The sequence below is a fragment of the Aythya fuligula genome, chromosome 12 (genome assembly GCF_009819795.1).
Source record: "Aythya fuligula isolate bAytFul2 chromosome 12, bAytFul2.pri, whole genome shotgun sequence".
NCBI lineage: Eukaryota > Metazoa > Chordata > Aves > Anseriformes > Anatidae > Aythya > Aythya fuligula.
The window spans coordinates 19,956,907-19,976,226 of NC_045570.1; the positions used below are offsets into that span (position 1 = coordinate 19,956,907).

A 19,320-nucleotide genomic window follows, 5' to 3' on the forward strand; every position below is an offset into this window, starting at 1 on the left:
CGGGAAATTGGGAAGGGGAGAGCGGAGGAGGGACTCGGCGCCGAGGGGTGGGCAGCTTTGGGGTCCCCTTGGCCGTGTGCCTTCCTGCACGGCCACCGCGGCCTGGTGTGATGTGGAGTCCCCACGCCGCTCCCCGAGTGGCACCGAGCTGTGCCCCAGCTGGGATGGACAGCCCGGCCTTCAGCAGGGCAGGTGATGGCACTGCAGCCCTCCACGCCTCTCTGCTTTTGATTTTCTTCCCTAAATTCCTAATCTTGGTGTAGTTTTGAAGAGAGATGAGGCTCAAGCGGGAGCGTGGCTTCAGCACACGAGGCCGAGGGGCGCGCTCGGGGACACCCGGGCAGGGACGGGCTGGGAGCCCAGCACCAGCACAGCTCCCTGGTTGGCTTCATGGAAAATAACATTTATTGAGAGCCACCTTTACTGGGAGCTCCCGTAGACTGGGAGCCTCAGGGGTGCTGGAACTGCCCCGCTGCTCTCTGCTCTTGCAGAGCCCCCGGCACAGCCCCGCAGCAAAGCTCCCGCGTGCCATCCCCATTGAACGGGTTCTCCCTCTAATTGGGGATGTATTTAATGAGGTGGTGAGAACCACCGGACACAGACACAGCAGCTCTGGGATGGTGGGGCTGGGGCATCCCACAGGCAGAGCCCCAGGGGCCATCCCTGCGCCCCCCTCCCCGTGTCCCCATCACCGGTGCCTGCCGGGCCCAGCTCCCACCCTGCAGCCCGGCCACGCCACACGTGCGCCTGCCATTTCCTCAAATAAGCAGCTAATCTCCATCAATCATAATTTCGCACAATTATCATAATAGGGCCATTTTGCACTTATCCTCTCCACGTGACGCGGGAGGCACTTACGGCTGCACTTCACGCCGAGTGGCTCCGCGCTGCTCCCGTCCCCAGGGAGCCCCGCTGGCACTCGTGGGCATCCCCCCGCGGGTTAGGGACACGGTGCCCGTGGCCACAGGGCATCCCGGTGAGGTGGGATGTGTGTCTGACCCCCTCCTCTCCATATTTTAGCTGGGGCAGCTCATCCTCACCCCCAGCACCACTGCGGTGGCAGCCCCCTGTGCCCCCGTGTCCCCGTCCCCACCACAGGGCACCGGGCTGGAGCCAGCACCGCCCGCAGAGCTCCCCCCAGGCATTAACGTCCCCGTAAAATAGTGCTGTTTACACCACATTAGTAATTACGTTCCTTTTTTTTTTTTTTTCTTCCTTTTTTTTTTTTTTAATAAATACGGATGTTGCCACAAGTAAACTCTAATGTAATAAAAGCTTTCTGCTGGATCCATAATTAATCAGCAAGCTGCTTAATGCGATGGGGAGGATGCTCCCGCTGGCGCGGGGTGCGCGGCTCAGCCCCAGCCACCGCGGGGAGGGTGGGGAGAACCGTGGTGGCCTCGGGGACGCCTGCCTGGGGACACGGAGCTGCGTGGGGACACGGCCGGTCCCTGAAAATCCCCACACGTCCCACGGGGCCCCCAGTGGGGGTGGAGGTGGGTGGACAGCGCTGAGCATCGTCCCCAGGGACTTGGGGGTCCAGATGGCTGGTGGCTAGCAGGTGCCGGGGGATGGAGCAGCAGAGGGTGGCGCGGGGTGGACATCTGCTGTGCGTGTGGGCAGCTGGCTGTGTCCCCCTGCCCCGGATCGGGGGTCCCTGCACAAACCAGAGGGGCAGAGGAATGTCCTGCCCCGTGCACATCCCCACGGCTGCCACAGGTCTGTCCCCGTGCCGTGCACCCTGTCCGTGCCATCGCGGGGATGTTGGGGCCAGCAGCACCCCGGTGCCATCAGAGCCCCCCCTTTGTTCCCCTGGGTCAGGGGGGTTAATCCCTGCAGCGTGCAGTGGCTGGGGACCGAGGGAAGGCAGTGACAGATGGTGAGTACAGAAAGAAGAATGAAGGCAAGGCGGCAGGGCCGGGGTGGTGGGGAGCGGGTGCAGCTGCAGGGCGGCACGTGGGCATGGTGGCTGTGAGCCCTCCGGGGGGGGAAGGTGACTGGGGCCCCCCAGCAGCATCGCTGCACAGGGGGGGCTGCGAGATGGGGAGATGTGCAACGTGGAGCCGTGCAACGCGGAGCTGTGCAATGGGAAGGGAGCTGTGTGATGGGGAGCTGTGCAACGTGGAGCCATGCAATGGGAAGGGAGCTGTGCCATGGGGAGCTGTGCAATGTGGGGCCGTGCAACGTGGAGCTGTGCAAGGCAGAGCTGCACAATGGAATAAGAGATGTGCAAAGCAGAGCCGTGCAATGCGGAACCGTGCGATGGGGAGCTGTGCGATGCGGAACTGCGCACTATGGAGCCGTGCAATAGGGAAACGTGCACTGGGGAGCCATGCAACGGGGAGCAGTGCACTGGGGAAGGTGACCTGCAATGGGGAGCTGTGCAATAGGCAGGGATTTTTCCATCAGGAGCTGCGTGATGTGGAGCCACGCAGCGTGGAGCGAGCCGTGCAGTGGGGATGGCTCCGTGCAGCGGGGCCGGGGCTACGCAGCGGGCAGGGGGCCGCACGGCGAGGAGGGAGCTGTGCAGCGGGGAAGGGGCTGTGCAAAAAGGAGTGACTGGTGTGGTGATAACTGGTGTGGTGACAACTGGTGGTGTGGTGACGACTGGTGTGGTGATGAGGAGCCGAGCACTGGGAGCCCGGCTTCCGCTGCGGCCCCCGGGTGGAAACACACCTGGGGGTGGGCGGGGGTCGGCCCCGCTGCCCGCTACGGCCCCGTGGCGCAGGGGAAGGCCCCAGGGGGGAGCTGCAGGGCCCCCGCCGACGCCACCCCGCGCCCCAGCCCCGCTCCTGCTCCCCAGCCCTGGCCCTCGCGCGGCCTGCGCAAAATGGCGCCTGCAGGCCGCGACGTCACGGCCCCGCCATGACATCACGCGCCCCGTGCTGATAGCACCGGGTGACGTGGTGCTGTTAGAGCCCCGCTGTGACACCCCCCCGGGGATGTTTTGGGGTCAAATCGCCATAAAACGGGTGCGGGGCGGGAGGAGGGGGGAACGTTTGAAGTGCGGAACGAGCGGGTTGCGGCGCGGTGTTTCCGCCGGCGCCCGTTCGTTACCGGACCGCTCCCCCGGGGCGCGGGGCCGCAGCCTCCAGGTGAGGCCTTGCAGGGGCTGCGGGGGGACGGGGGGACAGCCCAGTATGGCCCAGTACAGCCCAGTATGGCCCAGTATGGCCCGGTATGGCATGGCCCCGCTCTGCAGCACAGGGCCCGGGCCTGGTCGGGGCCTGCAGGCGGGGGCGCACCGGGAAGTGGCTGCGGGCACAGCGTTGCCGGTGGCGGGGCGTTAATGGCACGGTCACGACCGCCCCCATCCCTGCCCGCAGCTCAGGGCTTCCCGTGGGGTGAGGCCGGGCCCTGTGCTGGTCCTGGCTGTGTGCGGTGGGATTTAATTCCCCCCCCTTTCTGCTCTTGGAGGACCGTGGGGCAAGGTGGGGGGGTTCTCCCAGAGTGCTGGAAGAGGTCGTCATCGGGGTGCAGGAGGTGTAATGTGCTCCCCTTCTGGAGGAGATGCAGGGTTTGGGGTTTTATTCCCAGCCCTGCCACCTACAGAGCCTGGAGACCAGCACAGCTCCCAGCAGCGGCTGCACGGTGCCGTGAGCTCCCCACCCTGCCCTCACCCCAGAGGGATTGGGGCTGAGCCGACTTCTTTAGGGCAGCAAACACCCGTCTGCTGTGCTACAGCCATCCTCTGCCATCTGTGGCAGGCGCCTAATTCACATATTCACAGCCAGGGAACGTTTGTGCTGCTGATTATTGCTGAGCAGAGTGAAGGAAGAAGGCCCAGTGCGACCTTCCTCGTGCCATCCCGAGCGCCTGTCGCTGTGCACACACTCGCAGTCAGCACCACTTCTGCGAAGCCCCTAAATGCCCAGGCCCGGCTGAAGGCGCTGCCGTTTATTGTTCCATTAAATCTGGACTGGCGCTGCGGTGGAACAGGGATAATGCAATTTTTGGAAGCCGCCGTTCTGAAGCAGCAGCAGCTAACACCTGCTCTGGAGCCTGGCGAGGAAAAGCGAGTGTGCCAAGTGCACTTAGCTGCGCTGGCCTGGAGCACGGCGCGGTCCTGGCACTCGGTCACTTCCCATTAGTGCCCCTCTTAAACGTCCGGGACGTGAACGTCTCGCCAGCGAGCCGGCCCTGGGCACAGCTTGGGTGGAGGTGACTCGGTTGAGGTTTCAGGCCGTGTTCTCTATTTTATATTTTAGTCTCTGCAGAGAAATGGAAAGATGTCATGCTAGCTTTGTCATGACCTTTTTGTTTTTTTCCATCCTGGTGGTACAAGTCATGAGTACACACGGTTAACACCCTCTGGGTTTAAAGCTTTTCCCCCCACGTTTCCGCAGTAAATCACAAGTTTCTTTTGCAGAAGCAGAAATTGAGGTTGATATGCAAAAGAAAATACGTGCAGAGCAGTTTCCGATGGGAGAAATGCTCTGAACGTGGATGGGAGAGTCTGCGGGTCTCACGGCTACGTCTCTGCACAAGCCAACACTTGTTGCTGTCAGCGGAGGCATCCGAGCAGCCTGAGCTCAGCAAAGCTGCGCCCAGCTCTTCCCTGAGGAGCTGCCGGCTCTCTGAATCCTTTTTGTTTCAGCTCCTCCCCATGGTGGGAAGCTGAGCTGGGAGGCTGTTCGAGTCGAGCCATTTCCCTAACAGATATTTATCAAAATTTTATGAAAATCAAGTCACGATTGGTAGCACCAAGGAAACACCACGTACTGTCACCAGGGCGTTCGTGGAAGGAGAAGCTGTCGTCCTTGGCTATTTCCTCGTAGCACCTCTTGAGATGTACTTCAGTGGTGGAGTTTAATTGTAGCCACTGGACAAACAACGAAGTAAAACCTCTGCTCCGGCCCTGCTTTTCCCCTTCTCTGCTCCCCTGCTGGTGGTGGTGACAGTCTCTGTACGGTGAAGATGTGTTAGCTAAAACGAATTATTCTGCTTGCTCTGGGTGAGCTCCAGGCCCTGTGCAGAGGGTATTTGAGATTCTTCTGAGGCAGCTCCTCAGCCCTCTGTCGCTCAATAACTTGATGCTATTGCAGACTTTTCCCTTGGAAAGGGAGGGGATGGTGAAAAGAGAGGTGAAGAGCAGGTTTCGAGCGCTTCTCCCTGGTTACACCATCTCTCATGAGCAGATCGATGTCTCTGCACAAAGGCAGGACGCACAGCGCTTGTGCCAGCCCCTGATCTTCCTGTAAGGAAGGCCTCTAATAAAGATCAGCCTCTAATGGCACCAGTTCTCCCTCCAGTTCCCTTCTGGGGAGCTGGTGCCGTGGCTGAGCTTGTCCCGATGCTCAGCCTGGCTCCGAATGCCACAAGTCTTGCACGGTGAGCAGCGCGGTGACAAACCTGCAGCTGCTGCTTGCTGGGAACACCAGCTGCGTGGCGAGGGCTCCTGCTGCCCGTGAATTTAACCTCTTGGTTGGACTGTTGGGTAAGAAAGCTCCCGAGCTGAAGCGGCGTTTGTGATGGATGAGCTGTCAGGTCGCAGGGCTCGAGCGCTCGCCTGTTCCTCGGTGTGAATTGAGGGCAGCAAGATTCCACTTGCTAGAATTTAGGAGGTTTGGATTTTGTCTTTCTGGCTCTGTGCTGCTGCACTTGAGCCGGGCATTGGTTTACTAAAACAATGAAAAGTGCAAATTGAGAGCTGATTAATCCTGTAATTTAATTTCCTTAAATGTTGGTGAAATCGAGTTAGGACGGCACCTCAAGTAGCCATTATTCAGTGTTCTGATATTACTGATTGATGAAAACTGCTTCATAATTTAAGTTAAAGTGTTTCTTGGGGATGTGGAGGCTGTGGAGGGACGGGGCTCTGCCTCCTGCTCCATCTGGGCAGGGCCTAGCACGCTGGGGATCCAGCAGGCTGAAGCAGAAGCATTAATAATACAGTGGGTATTATTCAAATGAAGGCTGCCACTTTTCCTCGGTGGGAATGAACCCCTGGGTAATTGCTGCTCAGACTTATCTGTTCCTATAATTGCTTTCTGCAGGATCACTTCAAAACAAGCGCTGCTGGCAGGATGCTGGGCTCCCTGCTCTTCCCCCCGGCGAGCTGGCCCGTCCGACGCCTCGGCCGTGACTTGCAGCGGTGCCGGTGGTGGCTGCGTGGGCAGAAGGGGGCTGCCTGTCCCCACCGGGGGCTGCGAACCTCACGGGCAGCCAGCAGCCGTGACGCTGCCCCCGTCTTCACTAGGGCTTTGACTTTTGGTGATAAAATTGCCATTGTTGACCAACACGGTGAGCACACTTACACGGACCTCTTCCGCCAGAGCCTGCGCCTGTCGCAGGAGATCTGTCGGGTCCTGGGGTGCTCCAGCAGAGACTTGGAGGAGGAGAGGATCTCGTTTCTGTGCCCCAACGATGCCTCGTACGTGGTTGCCCAGTGGGCTTCCTGGATGAGCGGAGGCATAGCCGTGCCCCTTTACAAGAAGCACCCCGTGCAGGAGCTGGAGTACGTGATCCAGGACTCGCAGAGCGCGCTTGTCATCGCAGCAGAGGAATACGTGGGGAAAATAGCCCCCAGTGCTGAGAAGCTGGGAGTCCCACTTCTGCCACTTCCTAAGGCTGGTGGCGATGGGTCTGCAAGTCACGCAGCAGTGGAAGACGTGCCCTTGGCGTCCTGTGCCTCCTGGAAAGACAGGGGAGCCATGATAATCTACACAAGTGGGACCACGGGAAGACCGAAAGGGGTCCTCAGCACCCATGAGAACGTGCAGGCCGTGGTGAGTGCTGCTTTCTCTCTGCAATGCTCACGTTGAGTTGCAGAGGCCTTGGCCCTCACAGGTGATTTGGGGCTGTGAGGCACAAAACACCCGAGTGTGACCTAATTTCTGCACAGGGGCTGTGTCTACCAAGTCCTTAATGCTTTTGGTGTGAGCACACGCAGCTTGGTGCCTGAGGCTCTGACCCTCGTGCTGTGCCAGGGGCAGGTCTCCCTCCTTTCCTGGAAAGCAGAAGGGGTGAGACCTGTTGTAGAAGGACTGCTTTCTTTGCAATTTTCTTTTCTTCCCTGCGACTAGGAAAGTATCTTTGCCCATAATTGGGGTATAACTTAGCCCAGCCCAGCACCGTACCGCGTGAAGTCTGTGCATTATTTAGCTATATATCCCCAAGGCAAAAAAATCCATTAGCTCTCCGAGCCAAGAGGAATTAAAAGTTTGAACGAGCCTGCTGACTGCCTCACCAGTTTGTTATCACTGCCTGCAACAGAGAGGCTCATGCCATTAGGGAAAAAGGGCAGGGAATACACCGGGCCTCACGGACACGTCCTCGAGCTCGTGCCGTTCCGGATGCAGATACTGCAGCGCCGGGCGTGGTGGGAGAGCCTTGATGGATAGAGGCAGCACTCGGCTATATTGGGCGAAGAATCCCTTCCCTCACAAATATGCTGATCATCTGGGAGGCAGCCGAAGCGAGAGCTGTCTTTTGTGCTGCCTCGCGGAGAGGCTGAAACCTGCTCCCTGCCCTGTGGGAGAGGGCTGTGAATGGCACGGCTGAATTCCACCCTTTGAATGCTTTTTTTATTTTTAGAGAGCTGGAAATAAGCTCTCCAGTTGCTGATGTTGGGCTCTGAAGGACGTTGTTCTACCCAGAAGCGTGAGGCCTAACACTTTAAAATGCCCTGTTATGAAGGGATAATTATCTAGACGTTTGATTTATTATTATTTTACTAACACGGGGCCTATTTTCTCTTTGAGACACTGATTTCCTGCTCCCACTAGTTATCCCTTACACATGCTAGAAGAGCAATGTCATCAGTGTCCAAACCATGTCAGCTGCCTTCTGGAAAACTTAGGTTTTGGGTTAATGTTTCTGCCATCGTTGGCTGTGCAGCAGCAGGCTAATAATTTTGTGGGTCCTACTGGAGCATTTACAACTTATCTTCCTCAGCAGCAAGGAAGGCCATCGATGTAAATTAACACATATAACAAAAAGATGCAGAAGCTGTTCCTCTGGTGTTCTGTTTGTGGTGGTAATTTTGCTCCTGCTGACCCTAAAGAATAAATCTCTGTGCCTAAGCCTTGTTCTGGGGTTTCTGCCACCAGCTGCACACAGGGGATCATGACTGTGAGAGGCTGTCCTGCCCTGACGCTGCTTTGTATGTCTTCTTCTGCAGACCACGGGGCTGGTTGAAAAATGGGAGTGGAAGAAGGAGGATGTGATTCTGCACGTGCTGCCTTTACATCATGTCCACGGGGTGATCAATAAGCTGCTCTGTCCTCTCTGGGTGGGAGCGACATGCATCATGTTACCCGAATTCAGCGCACAGATGGTAAGCCTGGAGGGATTGTGTTGTCTTTGAGATTCAGCAGCAAGACCCCATGCATTGTAATTAGAGCAACTTTGGAGATAAGTTCCTAAACAATTCCAGCCTCTTTAGCTACCGGCTGCGTGCGGTTCACAAACTGTTAAAAACCACTTTCAGTTGGATGCTCGGTCTGGGGTAAACGCGCTCTTTGGAGGTTACAAGTTGTCTGAGTGTGACATACGTCATGGTAACGCCGCGCTGCCCGTCCTCGATGTGCTGGGGGTCTTGGGTCGTGGGGGGGCACTTCCAGACACCCGCTAAGAGCATCAGCACCTGGAATAGGGCTTGTTAATTTTCTAGCACCGAGAAGAAAGGTGGAAGTATTGGATTTTTCCCTTGCGTGTTGGCACCGTGCTGCCTGGAGCTATGCTGTTTGTTGGATATTTCATTTTTACTAGCTTGCGTTTTCCATTCCAATCTTCTGTCCTCGATGTTTGTATTACTTTACATGACAGCACGCGGGCTTTAGAATTTCTTGCAGCCCAGGTAAGAGAAATACTAATACTTGTCAACGTAGAAATGTTGCTCTTCATCTACAGAGGTACAAGTGTTAACAGATCTGTCAATTTAGGCACGGCAATAGAAGTGTGAGTTTGCAAATTGAGAGCTGCTTGCAGCTTTGAAGGAAAGGTGGCAGGAGGGAAACCTTACGTATAAGCACGCCTGTGCTGCACTGAATGTTTTCCAGCTGAGGCAGGAAACTCCAGGCTTGGTGCTCTGCTTCCCTTCTGTTCCTTGCCCACGGCGGCAAATAGCTGAGCTAAAGAGAGGATGAAGTGGGACTGGAAACAGAGCAGCCGACAGCGAAGGAGAACAGCTTTTACAGCTGCTGGCCCCTGGGATCTGGCGCTGTGTCTCCTGGTGCTGGTGGTGGTGAGAGATGCTGGAGTTTGCTCCGAGCTGAGTGGTGTCACAGGTGAGCAGTTGGGTTTTTGGGTGCTGGTGCCACCTCGCAGAAGAAAGGAAGCCTTTGTTGGTACAGAACTGCTTGGAAAAGCGAGAAGATCCCGTGCTTTGTGACTCAACAGGCTGCTTTACCTGTTCACGTTTATTCGTGTGCCAGGCAGCCTTGTCACGCCAAAGGGACAAAGTGCAAGTGTGAAGGATACACTCCAAAGCCTTTGATGCTGCTCTACAGTGAGCCCAGGCTCTGATCTGAGCGGCTGCAGGGCCACGTGATTCTTGGTTGCTTATTTCTGCCTCTCAGAGAAGCAACCACAGAAAAGGCATGCTTCCCTTCTCGCTGCAAGATGGCCCTGACACCTGAAAACCCCACCGCTGGCTGAGCAGCGGCCCTTCTGAGGGGAGCAGCCCCAGGATCCCTGAGGGGCAGCCCTGCATTTATGCTTTTTTTGGGTAGGATGCTGTTGCAGAGGAGGGCAGCAAGGTCTCCTGGCAGCAAGTGCTCTCTGTTCGATAGTCACCGCCACATTTACCTTCCTTCATCTTTAGGGTGTCAGCCCAAGAAGCCCTGCCCGTGCTCGCAGCCCGGGGTGCAGCAGGGAGGTGTGTGTGCCCCTCCAAACCCAGGGCTCAGAGCCTTGTCCACCCCCGGCGATGCTCGGAGGCAGCTGGTGTGGTGGCGGAGGAGCGTGCCGATAGCCTGGAAGCAAAGCCAAGCCCTCTGGAGGGCGCGTTTCTCCACGTCCTGTGCCACCGGTGATGGATTGTCCCTTCCACCCCTTGTGTTTTTCTCTGCTCTCTCCCTGACATCCGCGAATCAATGAGCTGACGTTGAAGGATGGGTTCAGGTGCCTGATGGGGAGCGGGATGCCTGCGAGCTGCCTCTGATCAAAGCATCTCCGCCGGACCCACAGCCAAGGGCGAGCGAGGACAGAGCTGGAGGGAGCCCGGCTGGCCCTGGGGGATGAACTTGGGCAGGGAGGGCGCAGGGTAAGCGCCCCCGCCGCAGCGTGCCGAGGGCTCTCGGGTGCGTCCGGGCTCCGAAGGACGTCACTTGCTTTTCTATTTTTTTTTAATTCCCTTTATTTTTTTTCCGAGGGCCTCCCCTGGGAGCCGAAAGTGGTTTGATCGGCACTACAAAGAAAGCACACGAGGGTAAATAAGGCTTTCTTGTGGAGTTTAATGCAAGCTGCCTTTCAGTTGCAGTCTATTTCCACCAGCTGTTTACAAAATGCCCTTTGCTGCCGAAATCAGCTTTCAGAAAGGCAGCGGAGTTTCAGTGGAGGATTTTGCAAAAGGAGCCCGAGTTTTGCTGTGTGCTTTTTCTCTTCGTTGCACCTTGAGAAAGCAGCCAATTATAGTGTGATATAAAGAAACCCGAATGGCAGCTAAAACACTTGACAGGCTGATCAAAACAAGGCTAGGAACTTACTCTCAACCTGCTGCAGACATATTTAGCCTTGAGTGATACTGGCATGGGTTCAAGAGAAACCGCAGCAGCATGCCCAATGTGTGTTTGGTTTCTAATCACTAACACTTCATTATACAAAATAAATACTTTATTATTACAGTGTTTATTAAATTACATAATTTGTGGCGTGCCTTATAGGCAGATACAGATGCCAGTCTGGTTTCGGTGGCGGTAACAGCGCTCTTTTTTTTTTTTCTCAGTTGGAAGGCGTTGCGAGCCCCGGACCGAGGCTTGTTTGTCGTCCCCTGCAGCGCAGTGTTAGGAGGTGGCATCTTTCAGGCAGTCCCGGCTGCTTTTGGGAGCCGTCCAAGGAAAGGTTAAAAAGCAAGACTGCAGAATAACCCCCGAGTCCTGACCAACAGCCGCTCTCGTGCTAAAACAGCACCTGATGTCCAAGGCTGCATGCGAGCTATTGCCGAGGCCACGAGGGCTCATTAAAGCGTATTGAGATGCCTCAAGCGTGAAAGTTGCTGCATAAAATCAGATTCTTTTTATTAAATGAGGACATCCATTACTTTGCACTAGCTACTGTACATGTTATAATTCACTTTATAGCACCATCTGTTAGGACTGTCTTGCTTAAGCTTTTTGCAGCATCTTTTTATTGTAAGTTATTAAAAAATACGGCGGCATCTATTAATCATTTATTAATAACGGGCTTGTAAATGGACCCTTAATTTCCAACAGTCTCATACGTGGTGCACAAGTCCTCTGGTGCTGCTCGGGCTGCAGCGTGCCTCTGCTGGGTGCCCCCTGGGGCCATGGGAGCAGCACCCGGTGCTCCTGGAGCATGTCTGCTGCTCAAAAAGGGCAGCCCCGACCCCAAAATCACCCAAAATCACAGAGCACGGCCACGTCTCTGCTGCCGTGGGCACGTGGACTGGCAGCAGGCAGGAGAGCGGCTTCTGAGAGCTCGTTCCTCCCAGCAGCTGTGTGGGGCAGAGGCAGCTCTGATGTTATTTTTGTTTTCGGCAAAGCGTGAGAACTGGGAGGGCAGAAACGCGCTTTGAAGCCAGGGCTGCAGCCTGAGCGGCCCTAAACGGTCCTCCCTCCCGTCAGAACTGGCTTCCAGGCTGAATTTACTCCTCCAGCTGCACCGTGCCGTTTGCAGGCAGCCGGCGTTTCCCACTTTCAAAGGCCTGCCCCGTTTGTGTTGTGCAGGGCTAGAAAATTTAAAGGCAGTGATATTTCTGTGTGTGTCTGAACTGGTGGCCAGAGGAGGAGGGAGGTTACTGATGTCTGTGCTGAAGGAATGGGTTCTCCACGAGCCCGCTGCCCACCGGGCAGCAGAGGAGGGCCATGAGCACGCACTCTTCCTTGGAGACCTCTCTGCACTCAGGGTTTGCACCCGGCAGGCACCGGAGCACCCCTTCCCCAGAGATCCCCCCCCCAGATCCTGCAGCTGCTGCTCTGCAGGATCCATCCCGGGTTTGGACAACAGAAACTTTTTGTCTTTGCCTCGGGCCACCTCTGAGTCAGCCTCGGAGGAATTTGTGCTGAGCACGAGTTCAGCTCCTGGTGGCTCTTTTCAGTCTTCGGCGTAGGGGTGGAATAAAAATCTTCAAAACCACGACGGAAAAAAAAAAAAAAAAAGCATACTCCAGTGAGCTTCTACAAACCTCAACTCTGCATGACCTCGTGGTGGTGTGGGCTGCCCGCTGGGCTCTGCTGGGCAGGTTCTGAGCTGCAATGTGCCTCCTGCAGGATGACAACCGTGGCTGTGCCCCGCAGCCACTGGGCTGGTAAACGTGCCGGGATGCAGATTTCTCGCCCTGCAGTTCCAAGAGGGGCTGTTGGTTCGGTGCCAGCACCACGGCACGTCTGACTTAAGGTGCCTCCAAGGAACGAGCCCTCTGAAAATCCTGTCCTGCTTTTCGCTGGCACACGCAAAGCCACCAAAATCGTGCATCTTTCCTGTGAATTCGGTTTGGGGCTGCGTCCCCCGCAACGCGTTCATGTGTGGCAGCTCCTACACGCGGTGGGAGGGTGCTGCAGCCCCGATGCCCTGAGGCTTTGCGTTGTGTGCGGGGTCACTGGAGCACTGTAGGGTTACGCCCTGTCTCGGACACCTGCAGACTTCCTCCTGAAGCCCAGCGGGCTGGTACAGCTGTGAGCAGGGTGCTGCCCCTCTAGCTGCTGCTATCCGTGCCAACCAGATTAGGGGAAGCCTCTCTGGGCTGCGCGGGGACATCCTGAGCACGGCAGTCACCGTCGCCTGCAGGGAGAAGCACACAGCACAGCACTGAGCCTCTCCCCCGGATCTGTCACTTCTGCAAGCATCAGCCCTCCCGAGTCTATTTTTAAAATCAAGGCAACTCCGAGCACAGGACGCCCGTCTCCAGTAACCAAGCACGGAAAAGGTGGTGCTCTCGGGGCGCTGGGGGTTGTGCTTTCCCTCCTGCTTCAGCTGGAGGAAGGCAATTGTCTTTTCATCCATTAATCGGAGGCTTCAGAGGAGTAATTTTATTGCAGACTCAAAGAGGAGCTGGTGGAGGGAGGAGCGGGTCACTGGTGAACGGATTATGTTTGATCGCTTCGCGCAGACCTGGCTTTAAAAAGTTATAGTTTTTCTTCACGTCTCCCCAGATCTGCCGTCTGTCCTCAGCATCTGTTACGGAGTAATGTCTTTTGATGTGTGTGGGGAAAAATAAAAAAAAAATGGAACCAGAGCCTGTCATATTTACTTATATTCCCGGGTCCCAGGGAAAGCACTTGCTCCTCTCAGTATGCCTACAGCGTAGCGAGGGTTTAAAAGCCTCAGACTGGAATGCAGAGGGGCCATCAAGCCACGCTGATGAATAAATGATTAAAACCAGAGTCATGCGGAGCGCAAACAGTTCGGGGTTATAACAAACAGGAGCTGAAGACACCGAGGGCCCAATTTCCCTTTGAAGAGAGGAACGTTTCCCGTTCTGCACCTTGCTCCTGCGCAGCCCGGGTGGTGGCGGCGGGGAGAAGGCAGAGCTCCCACCGCTGCTCTCCGGGCTTCTGCTGCATCTGCCTGCCCTCCACTCGGGGGAAAGCGGTGTCGGATGGGGGTGTGCAGCCCTGCTTTCCCTTCCCCGTGCCCCTGCAGGTTCGGGGGGAGCTTTCTGCCCCCGGTATTAGGGCCGGGGTCGCGTGGATGTGGCTGTGGGCTGGCGCGGCACGGATCGATGCGGAGCACAGAGCCAGCTCCCAGCTCAAAAGGGAAGCAAAGGGACGATTGAACCTTGCATTAGGGATATTGTTACTCCTGAAAAGGTTTAAAAAAAAATCCGATAACAACTGAAAATGATACCGTAATTTTATAGAAGGGGAGCTGCCGTATGTGTCAATAGAGGTAGCGGCACGCGTTGTCTGATATCTGCTTGGGGTTGATGGGAAAATCCATGCTGATAGTCACTTTCTTTGCAGCTTTTAGGCATTTTTGTGTGAATCTCTGCCAGCTGCTTCTGGAGCCCTGTACCAGGCAAAGTCTGGCTGGATTTAGCACGTTTTATGGTCGTTGCCACCATTAGAAGGTGCCCAGGTACTGACAGATTTGGTGCTTTCTGGCTAGTTTGTGCTTGCACATTTCCCTCTGAAGGCAAGGGCTCTGGAAAGGAAGAAAAAATTATTTTCTTCCTTTTCTACCCTGTTTGCATCTCTTCCTTCAGGTGGTGCTGGCAGATCTGGACGCAGGTTTGGGAGGCTGCTGTAGGGAAGGGCGATCTCTTGGAGCAGCAGCTTGCCTGCTCCTCCGGCCTCACTCACCATCGTGCCATCTGCGTGCTGTAAGAAATACGTGGGAAAATCTTGCAGCTTCGCCTCCCTGGGATTGTTTTGTACCCGCTGGTGTCATTTTCCCTTTTTTTTTTCTTTTTTTTTCTTTTTTTTTTCACTTACTGATGGCAAAATCCCGCTGGCCAGCCCATGGAATCGCCCAGATATGCTTTTGTGCAGTGGGAGGGGAGGAAAATCAGGAATGTCAGGAGGCTCTTGGGAACAGAAGGTCCTCTGCTTCTTTGCTGGCTCGGGCAGCCCTGACCTGTGAGCCAACAGTGCTGTGTGCCTGCCTTGGGCTTCTGCTCCTGTTATTGCTGATAGAGAGCTATTCCCTTTCTTGCAGTGAGAAACATTTTGTTTTATCGCCCTTTTTAACTATAAAAAGAGTTCTGGTCTGCTCCGCACCATCTCCTGAACATCCTCCATCTGAAGGCTGGTGCTTCCCTTGCACATCGGGCTCTCCTGATGGTTTTGAAGGCTCAGCATTAGCCCAGAGGACTCTGCCAAGCTGCAGCCCCGGTCCCAACCCCGCTGAGCTGTGCCCGGTCCCAGGCTGGTGGGCGTCCAGCTGGAGCTGGCATTTCTGAGCAGACAGTATCAGGTGAGCAAAAAAAAACAGAGTGATGGGCTGCCAATATCCCATCCACAGGTAATGGATGTGGTGACGGTGACACGTAGGGTAACGGAGAGGGAGAGATGGAGCGTGCTGCTCCGGACCTGACAGCATCGGAGGGTGCCGCGTGCGGGGAGGGCAGAGCTGGCCTCTCGCTGGAGGCCGTCCAAGTCCCAGGCTTGATTGATTAGTCCCAGGTAACGAGGCTTTCCCAGATCCTTCCCTTAAACCGTGAAGTTATAGTTATAAAACAGAAATAGCTGTTTCAGCTGGCTGGGCAGCGACAAGCCCTCTGGACGCCTCTGGGTCTGCGGAGGGCTCGGGAGTGCCAGCTTTGTACCGCGGCGTGGTGATTAGTGCCGTTAAAACACATGCTTGGGATCCAGATTTGGCTGAGCAGCAGCAGAACAGGTGGAGATGTTTGGCTGTCAGCAGATCGCCCCAGCAGTGGCTGGTGGCACGAATCCAAAGGCAGCTGCTTATCCTCAGGAAGGGGCTGTTGCTGGGGCGAGCCGGACTGACACAGAAGGAGCTGCTCCCATCGCTGGGGGGGCCTACAGAGGATTTTATCTGGGGCAGGAGCTGAGCAGATGTGCGAGGACAGGGAGTTCTGGGGTGCAGGAGAGGTCTGCCGTATTTTGGAGTGATGTTTTTGTGTGTGGTTTTGTTTTTTTTTAAATCCAAACGCATGCGAAAATAATTCTGCTGCGTGGCCAGGCAGCCTGGAAGTCTGCCCGCTCTCCCCACAGCTGCTCTGAGCTTCTGAAGGCAAATCACACGGTGAGGATCGAACAGCCCCAAGTGTCTGTCTCCCTTTGGCACGGTCCTGATCCCTGCTTGCCATCACCTGTCTCTCCCTGCCCGAGGCAAGGCTCTCGGGACCACCAGGGGGAGCGGAGCGGGTCCCCGGGTTCAGATCCCCGCTTTGGAGATGTCCTTGTCCGTGCTGCTGCCTCAGATGGGAGAAATACCAGGGGGATTGAAGAGAAAAACATCTTTGGGGAAAGAGGCTGGAAGGAATATAGCAGGCGTTGGATCCTTCTAAATGCAACTTTGCCTGTTCTGCCTTGCTTTAGGGGATGTTTTGGGGAGGTGGGGTATTTTCAAGCCCACTGCCAGCACCGGTCACTCTCAGCTGCTCTCATGCTCTGAAACGCACTGCCTGGCACCATCCCTGTGGGTTCCCAGAGCAAGAAGAGCAGCAGGCCTTGCTGCTGGAGCTCAGGACCACAGCCCATGGCGCTCTGCACTGAAGATCCCACAGCTCCCAGCTCGGGAGCACTGCAGTGTCAGGGCACGGCTGCGCCAATGCGTCTCCAACAGGGAGTGCGATGTTCCCCTCTGGGCACGTCACCCCATCAACCTGGGCAAATTGCATCCCTCTTCTGCTTTCCCTGACGCCAAGCGGGGCTTACACCGCTTGTGTCCCAGCTCCTGGGACTCTGGAAGGGGCTGGAGGTGCCCTTAGGGCATGGCCCTTTGTGCCTGGCGGGTTCCCAACCCGTGCCATTTGGTCCCGTTGGAGCTGGCTGGGCTGGGAGGCAGCAGGCGCTCCCCTCTTGGGTGGGATGGTGCCTTTGTTGGACGTGTCCTGCTGTATTAAGAATAACACCGTGGTGCTGGCGGGTTTCCACAGGAGCTGATTGTTCTGAAGCAGCCAAGTGAGAGACGACGGGGAGAGAGGGCGCGCGGGGAGAGGAGGCGCCGGCGCGGTGGAGTAGAAAGCGATGAAATGGAGCCCGAGCGAGCAGGACGGAGGGGAAAGGGGCAGAGCGCACCAGCAGCCAGGGTGACAGCATGAAGGAGAAGCACTTGTTCACCTTCAATCAATTCAGGCTTTTTTCCACCGCCGCACGTGCCTGTGTGCAGCTGAGCGTGCGCCGGGAGGGAGGAGAGAGGCGGCCGCGGTGTCAGGAGCGGTTAGGAAATACATTTGTCACCAGCGGGGCAGGAGCAGGGAGAAGGGAAGGAGGCAGCCAGCACCGAGGCTGAGCGGGCCGTAGCCTTTTATTTATTGATGGCTTTGCAGCGTTCCTGTCCTGGGGAGAGCTTACCTAGGGGGAAGAGCGACGGTGTGTGGAAGAAATAGGCCTGATTGCAATATTTATGCCCGCTCCCTGCTGCTGACTGCTCCCAGGTGGAGCTGCTCAGCCAGCGCAGGGGCCAGGGGTCACTGGTTCTTCATTCCTCTCCAGCAGAGCTGGCTCCTGGAATTTGACCCAGTTTATGGTTCCTGCAGGTTTAGCAGGAGCTGTAGCTGGGGAACTGGTCCTACAGGGACCGTTCCTTTTGGGAACGGTTCCTTTTGTTCTGGCTGTGGGTGAGGTGCCTGGCACAGACGTTTGTACTTGCCAGAATCCCTCGGCAGCACCCTGGGTGAGAGGTTTGGCTGTTTCTGACCAGCCCGGGGTGGCTTTGCTGTGGACAAGTCTGTTCATTCCTGTATTTCATTTCCCATGAAATGGGAATCACCATGACCATCACTTCCCTCTGCATTTGATATCGAGGTGCATTTTTTATATGTCTTTGCTTCCTTTCTAGGTTTGGAAGAAGTTCCTAAGCACCCAAGCTCCCCGTGTCAACGTCTTCATGGCAGTGCCCACCATCTATGCAAAGCTGATAGAGTATTACGACAAGCATTTCTCTCAGCCACAGGTCCAGGACTTTGTGCGTGCCTTTTGCCAGGAGAACATCAGGTAGGTGAGCGCTGCCCCTCTGCACCACCTCCACCTCTCATCTCTGCACCCGGCAGGGGCTGCTGGTGGCTGTAGTACCAGGGGGTCTACAAATTTTCTCTTTGGCTTTACCTCTCTGCACTTCCAGGCAGGTTGGAGTGCTTTAGTGTCTCCCTGACAAGAACGGGGGTGACATTATTTAATTATGAGCCACTCATGCATGATAAAGCCAGAAGGGGTCTGCATGCTTACTGTATGTGTCACCCTATGTAACACAGAAGTAAGGACTTCATCCCGCAAACCAAGCTTGTGCTGCAGCATCTCTTTTAGGAGTCAGTCCCATCTAAATTTTAAATCCATATCAGACAGAGAATCTTCTGTATGTGGGGAATGTCTTTGGTACTGGTTAAAGGCTTTGGGAACTTGTGTCTTAAGGTTTTATGTAGGAGTGTTCTTCATGTAGCCTTGTGTTCGAATGCAAATTCCCTGGAGCAGAGGTCATCTTGCATGCTTTCTTATGTGGTGTTTCTTGTGCAGGTTGATGGTGTCGGGCTCTGCAGCCCTGCCTGTGCCTGTCCTGGAGAAGTGGAAGAGCATCACTGGGCACACGCTGCTGGAGAGGTATGGGATGACGGAGATTGGGATGGCGCTTTCCAACCCTTTGCATGGAGTCCGTGTCCCAGGTAGGAGTCTCAAGAGGGTGACTCAGTTCAGAGGTGTTTTGCTGTGAATTATTCACCATTTACCATAATTCAGGAGTGGGCTATGGTATGAACAATGGTGCTGGTGGAGGAGCTGGCATTGGGAAGCCAGGAGAGACCACGAGTGTGTGGGAAGCGGCTGGCAGCTTTCCCTGGGATTACTGCCCATGGTGCCTTGGCAAAGCTGTGCGTGCAGAGCTCACAGTGGTGGAAGTCGGCCCAACCAGCCAGGCTAGGTCTGTTCTAGAAGCAGGGTCCATATTGGATGCTTTACGATTTCCAAAGTCTTTGTGAGTTCAAGCACGGTGATGGGTCTGCGTCTGCAGCTTCTGCTTTATGAAGTTGTATCTGTGTGGGGTGTTGACACAGGGTTCTCCACAGAGCAGCTCATGTCCTACCAGTCAGTACTGAACATTTAAAATAGGATGTCTGCTCACTCTTATTTTAGTGCAAGTGCCTTAACTCTTCAGGAATTAGAAATTGTCACACCTCGTTGTACACCCTGGCTCTGTTCTCTCCTTGTCTTCCCTCTCTTCTCCTAGCTACACTTGGTGACTCCTCAATATCTGTAGTTTTATGTAACCTAGAAATAAATTGATTTAAAACATTAAAAATATAAAATGCCCCCACCCTCCCTTTGGTTAAAACCGTGGCCATCTGTCTGCCAAGCAACCCAGCCCACCACTATGCCACCTTCTCCTCCCCACATGCTGTCTGCACACGCATGGCACCATATGCATCGTTTTGGTCTCTCAGGGGACTGTTGTTACCCGGGGGGCCTGTCCTGTGCCTTGTGGCTTCCCACAGCACTCCTGTCCTGACTGTTTGTGGCACCTGTGCCCCTGAAGGGATTGCACAGGGTGAGGAGAAGCCACAGCTTCGCCCAGCACTGGCTC

At 55.6% G+C, this 19,320-nt stretch overlaps 1 protein-coding gene across 1 annotated transcript in view; it reads left to right on the forward strand.

Annotated features, from left to right (window-relative positions):
* Positions 1–3,051: 3,051 nt before the first annotated feature.
* The window catches only part of ACSF3 (acyl-CoA synthetase family member 3), a 55,421-nt gene continuing 39,152 nt past the window's right edge, over positions 3,052–19,320 (forward strand). The window contains exons 1-5 of the mRNA XM_032195335.1: positions 3,052–3,095; positions 5,997–6,728; positions 8,123–8,278; positions 17,590–17,744; positions 18,261–18,406. Of these exons, the coding sequence (XP_032051226.1) occupies positions 6,027–6,728; positions 8,123–8,278; positions 17,590–17,744; positions 18,261–18,406 (1,159 nt within the window). The 5' untranslated portion in view covers positions 3,052–3,095; positions 5,997–6,026. The remainder of the gene's footprint in view (positions 3,096–5,996; positions 6,729–8,122; positions 8,279–17,589; positions 17,745–18,260; positions 18,407–19,320) is intronic.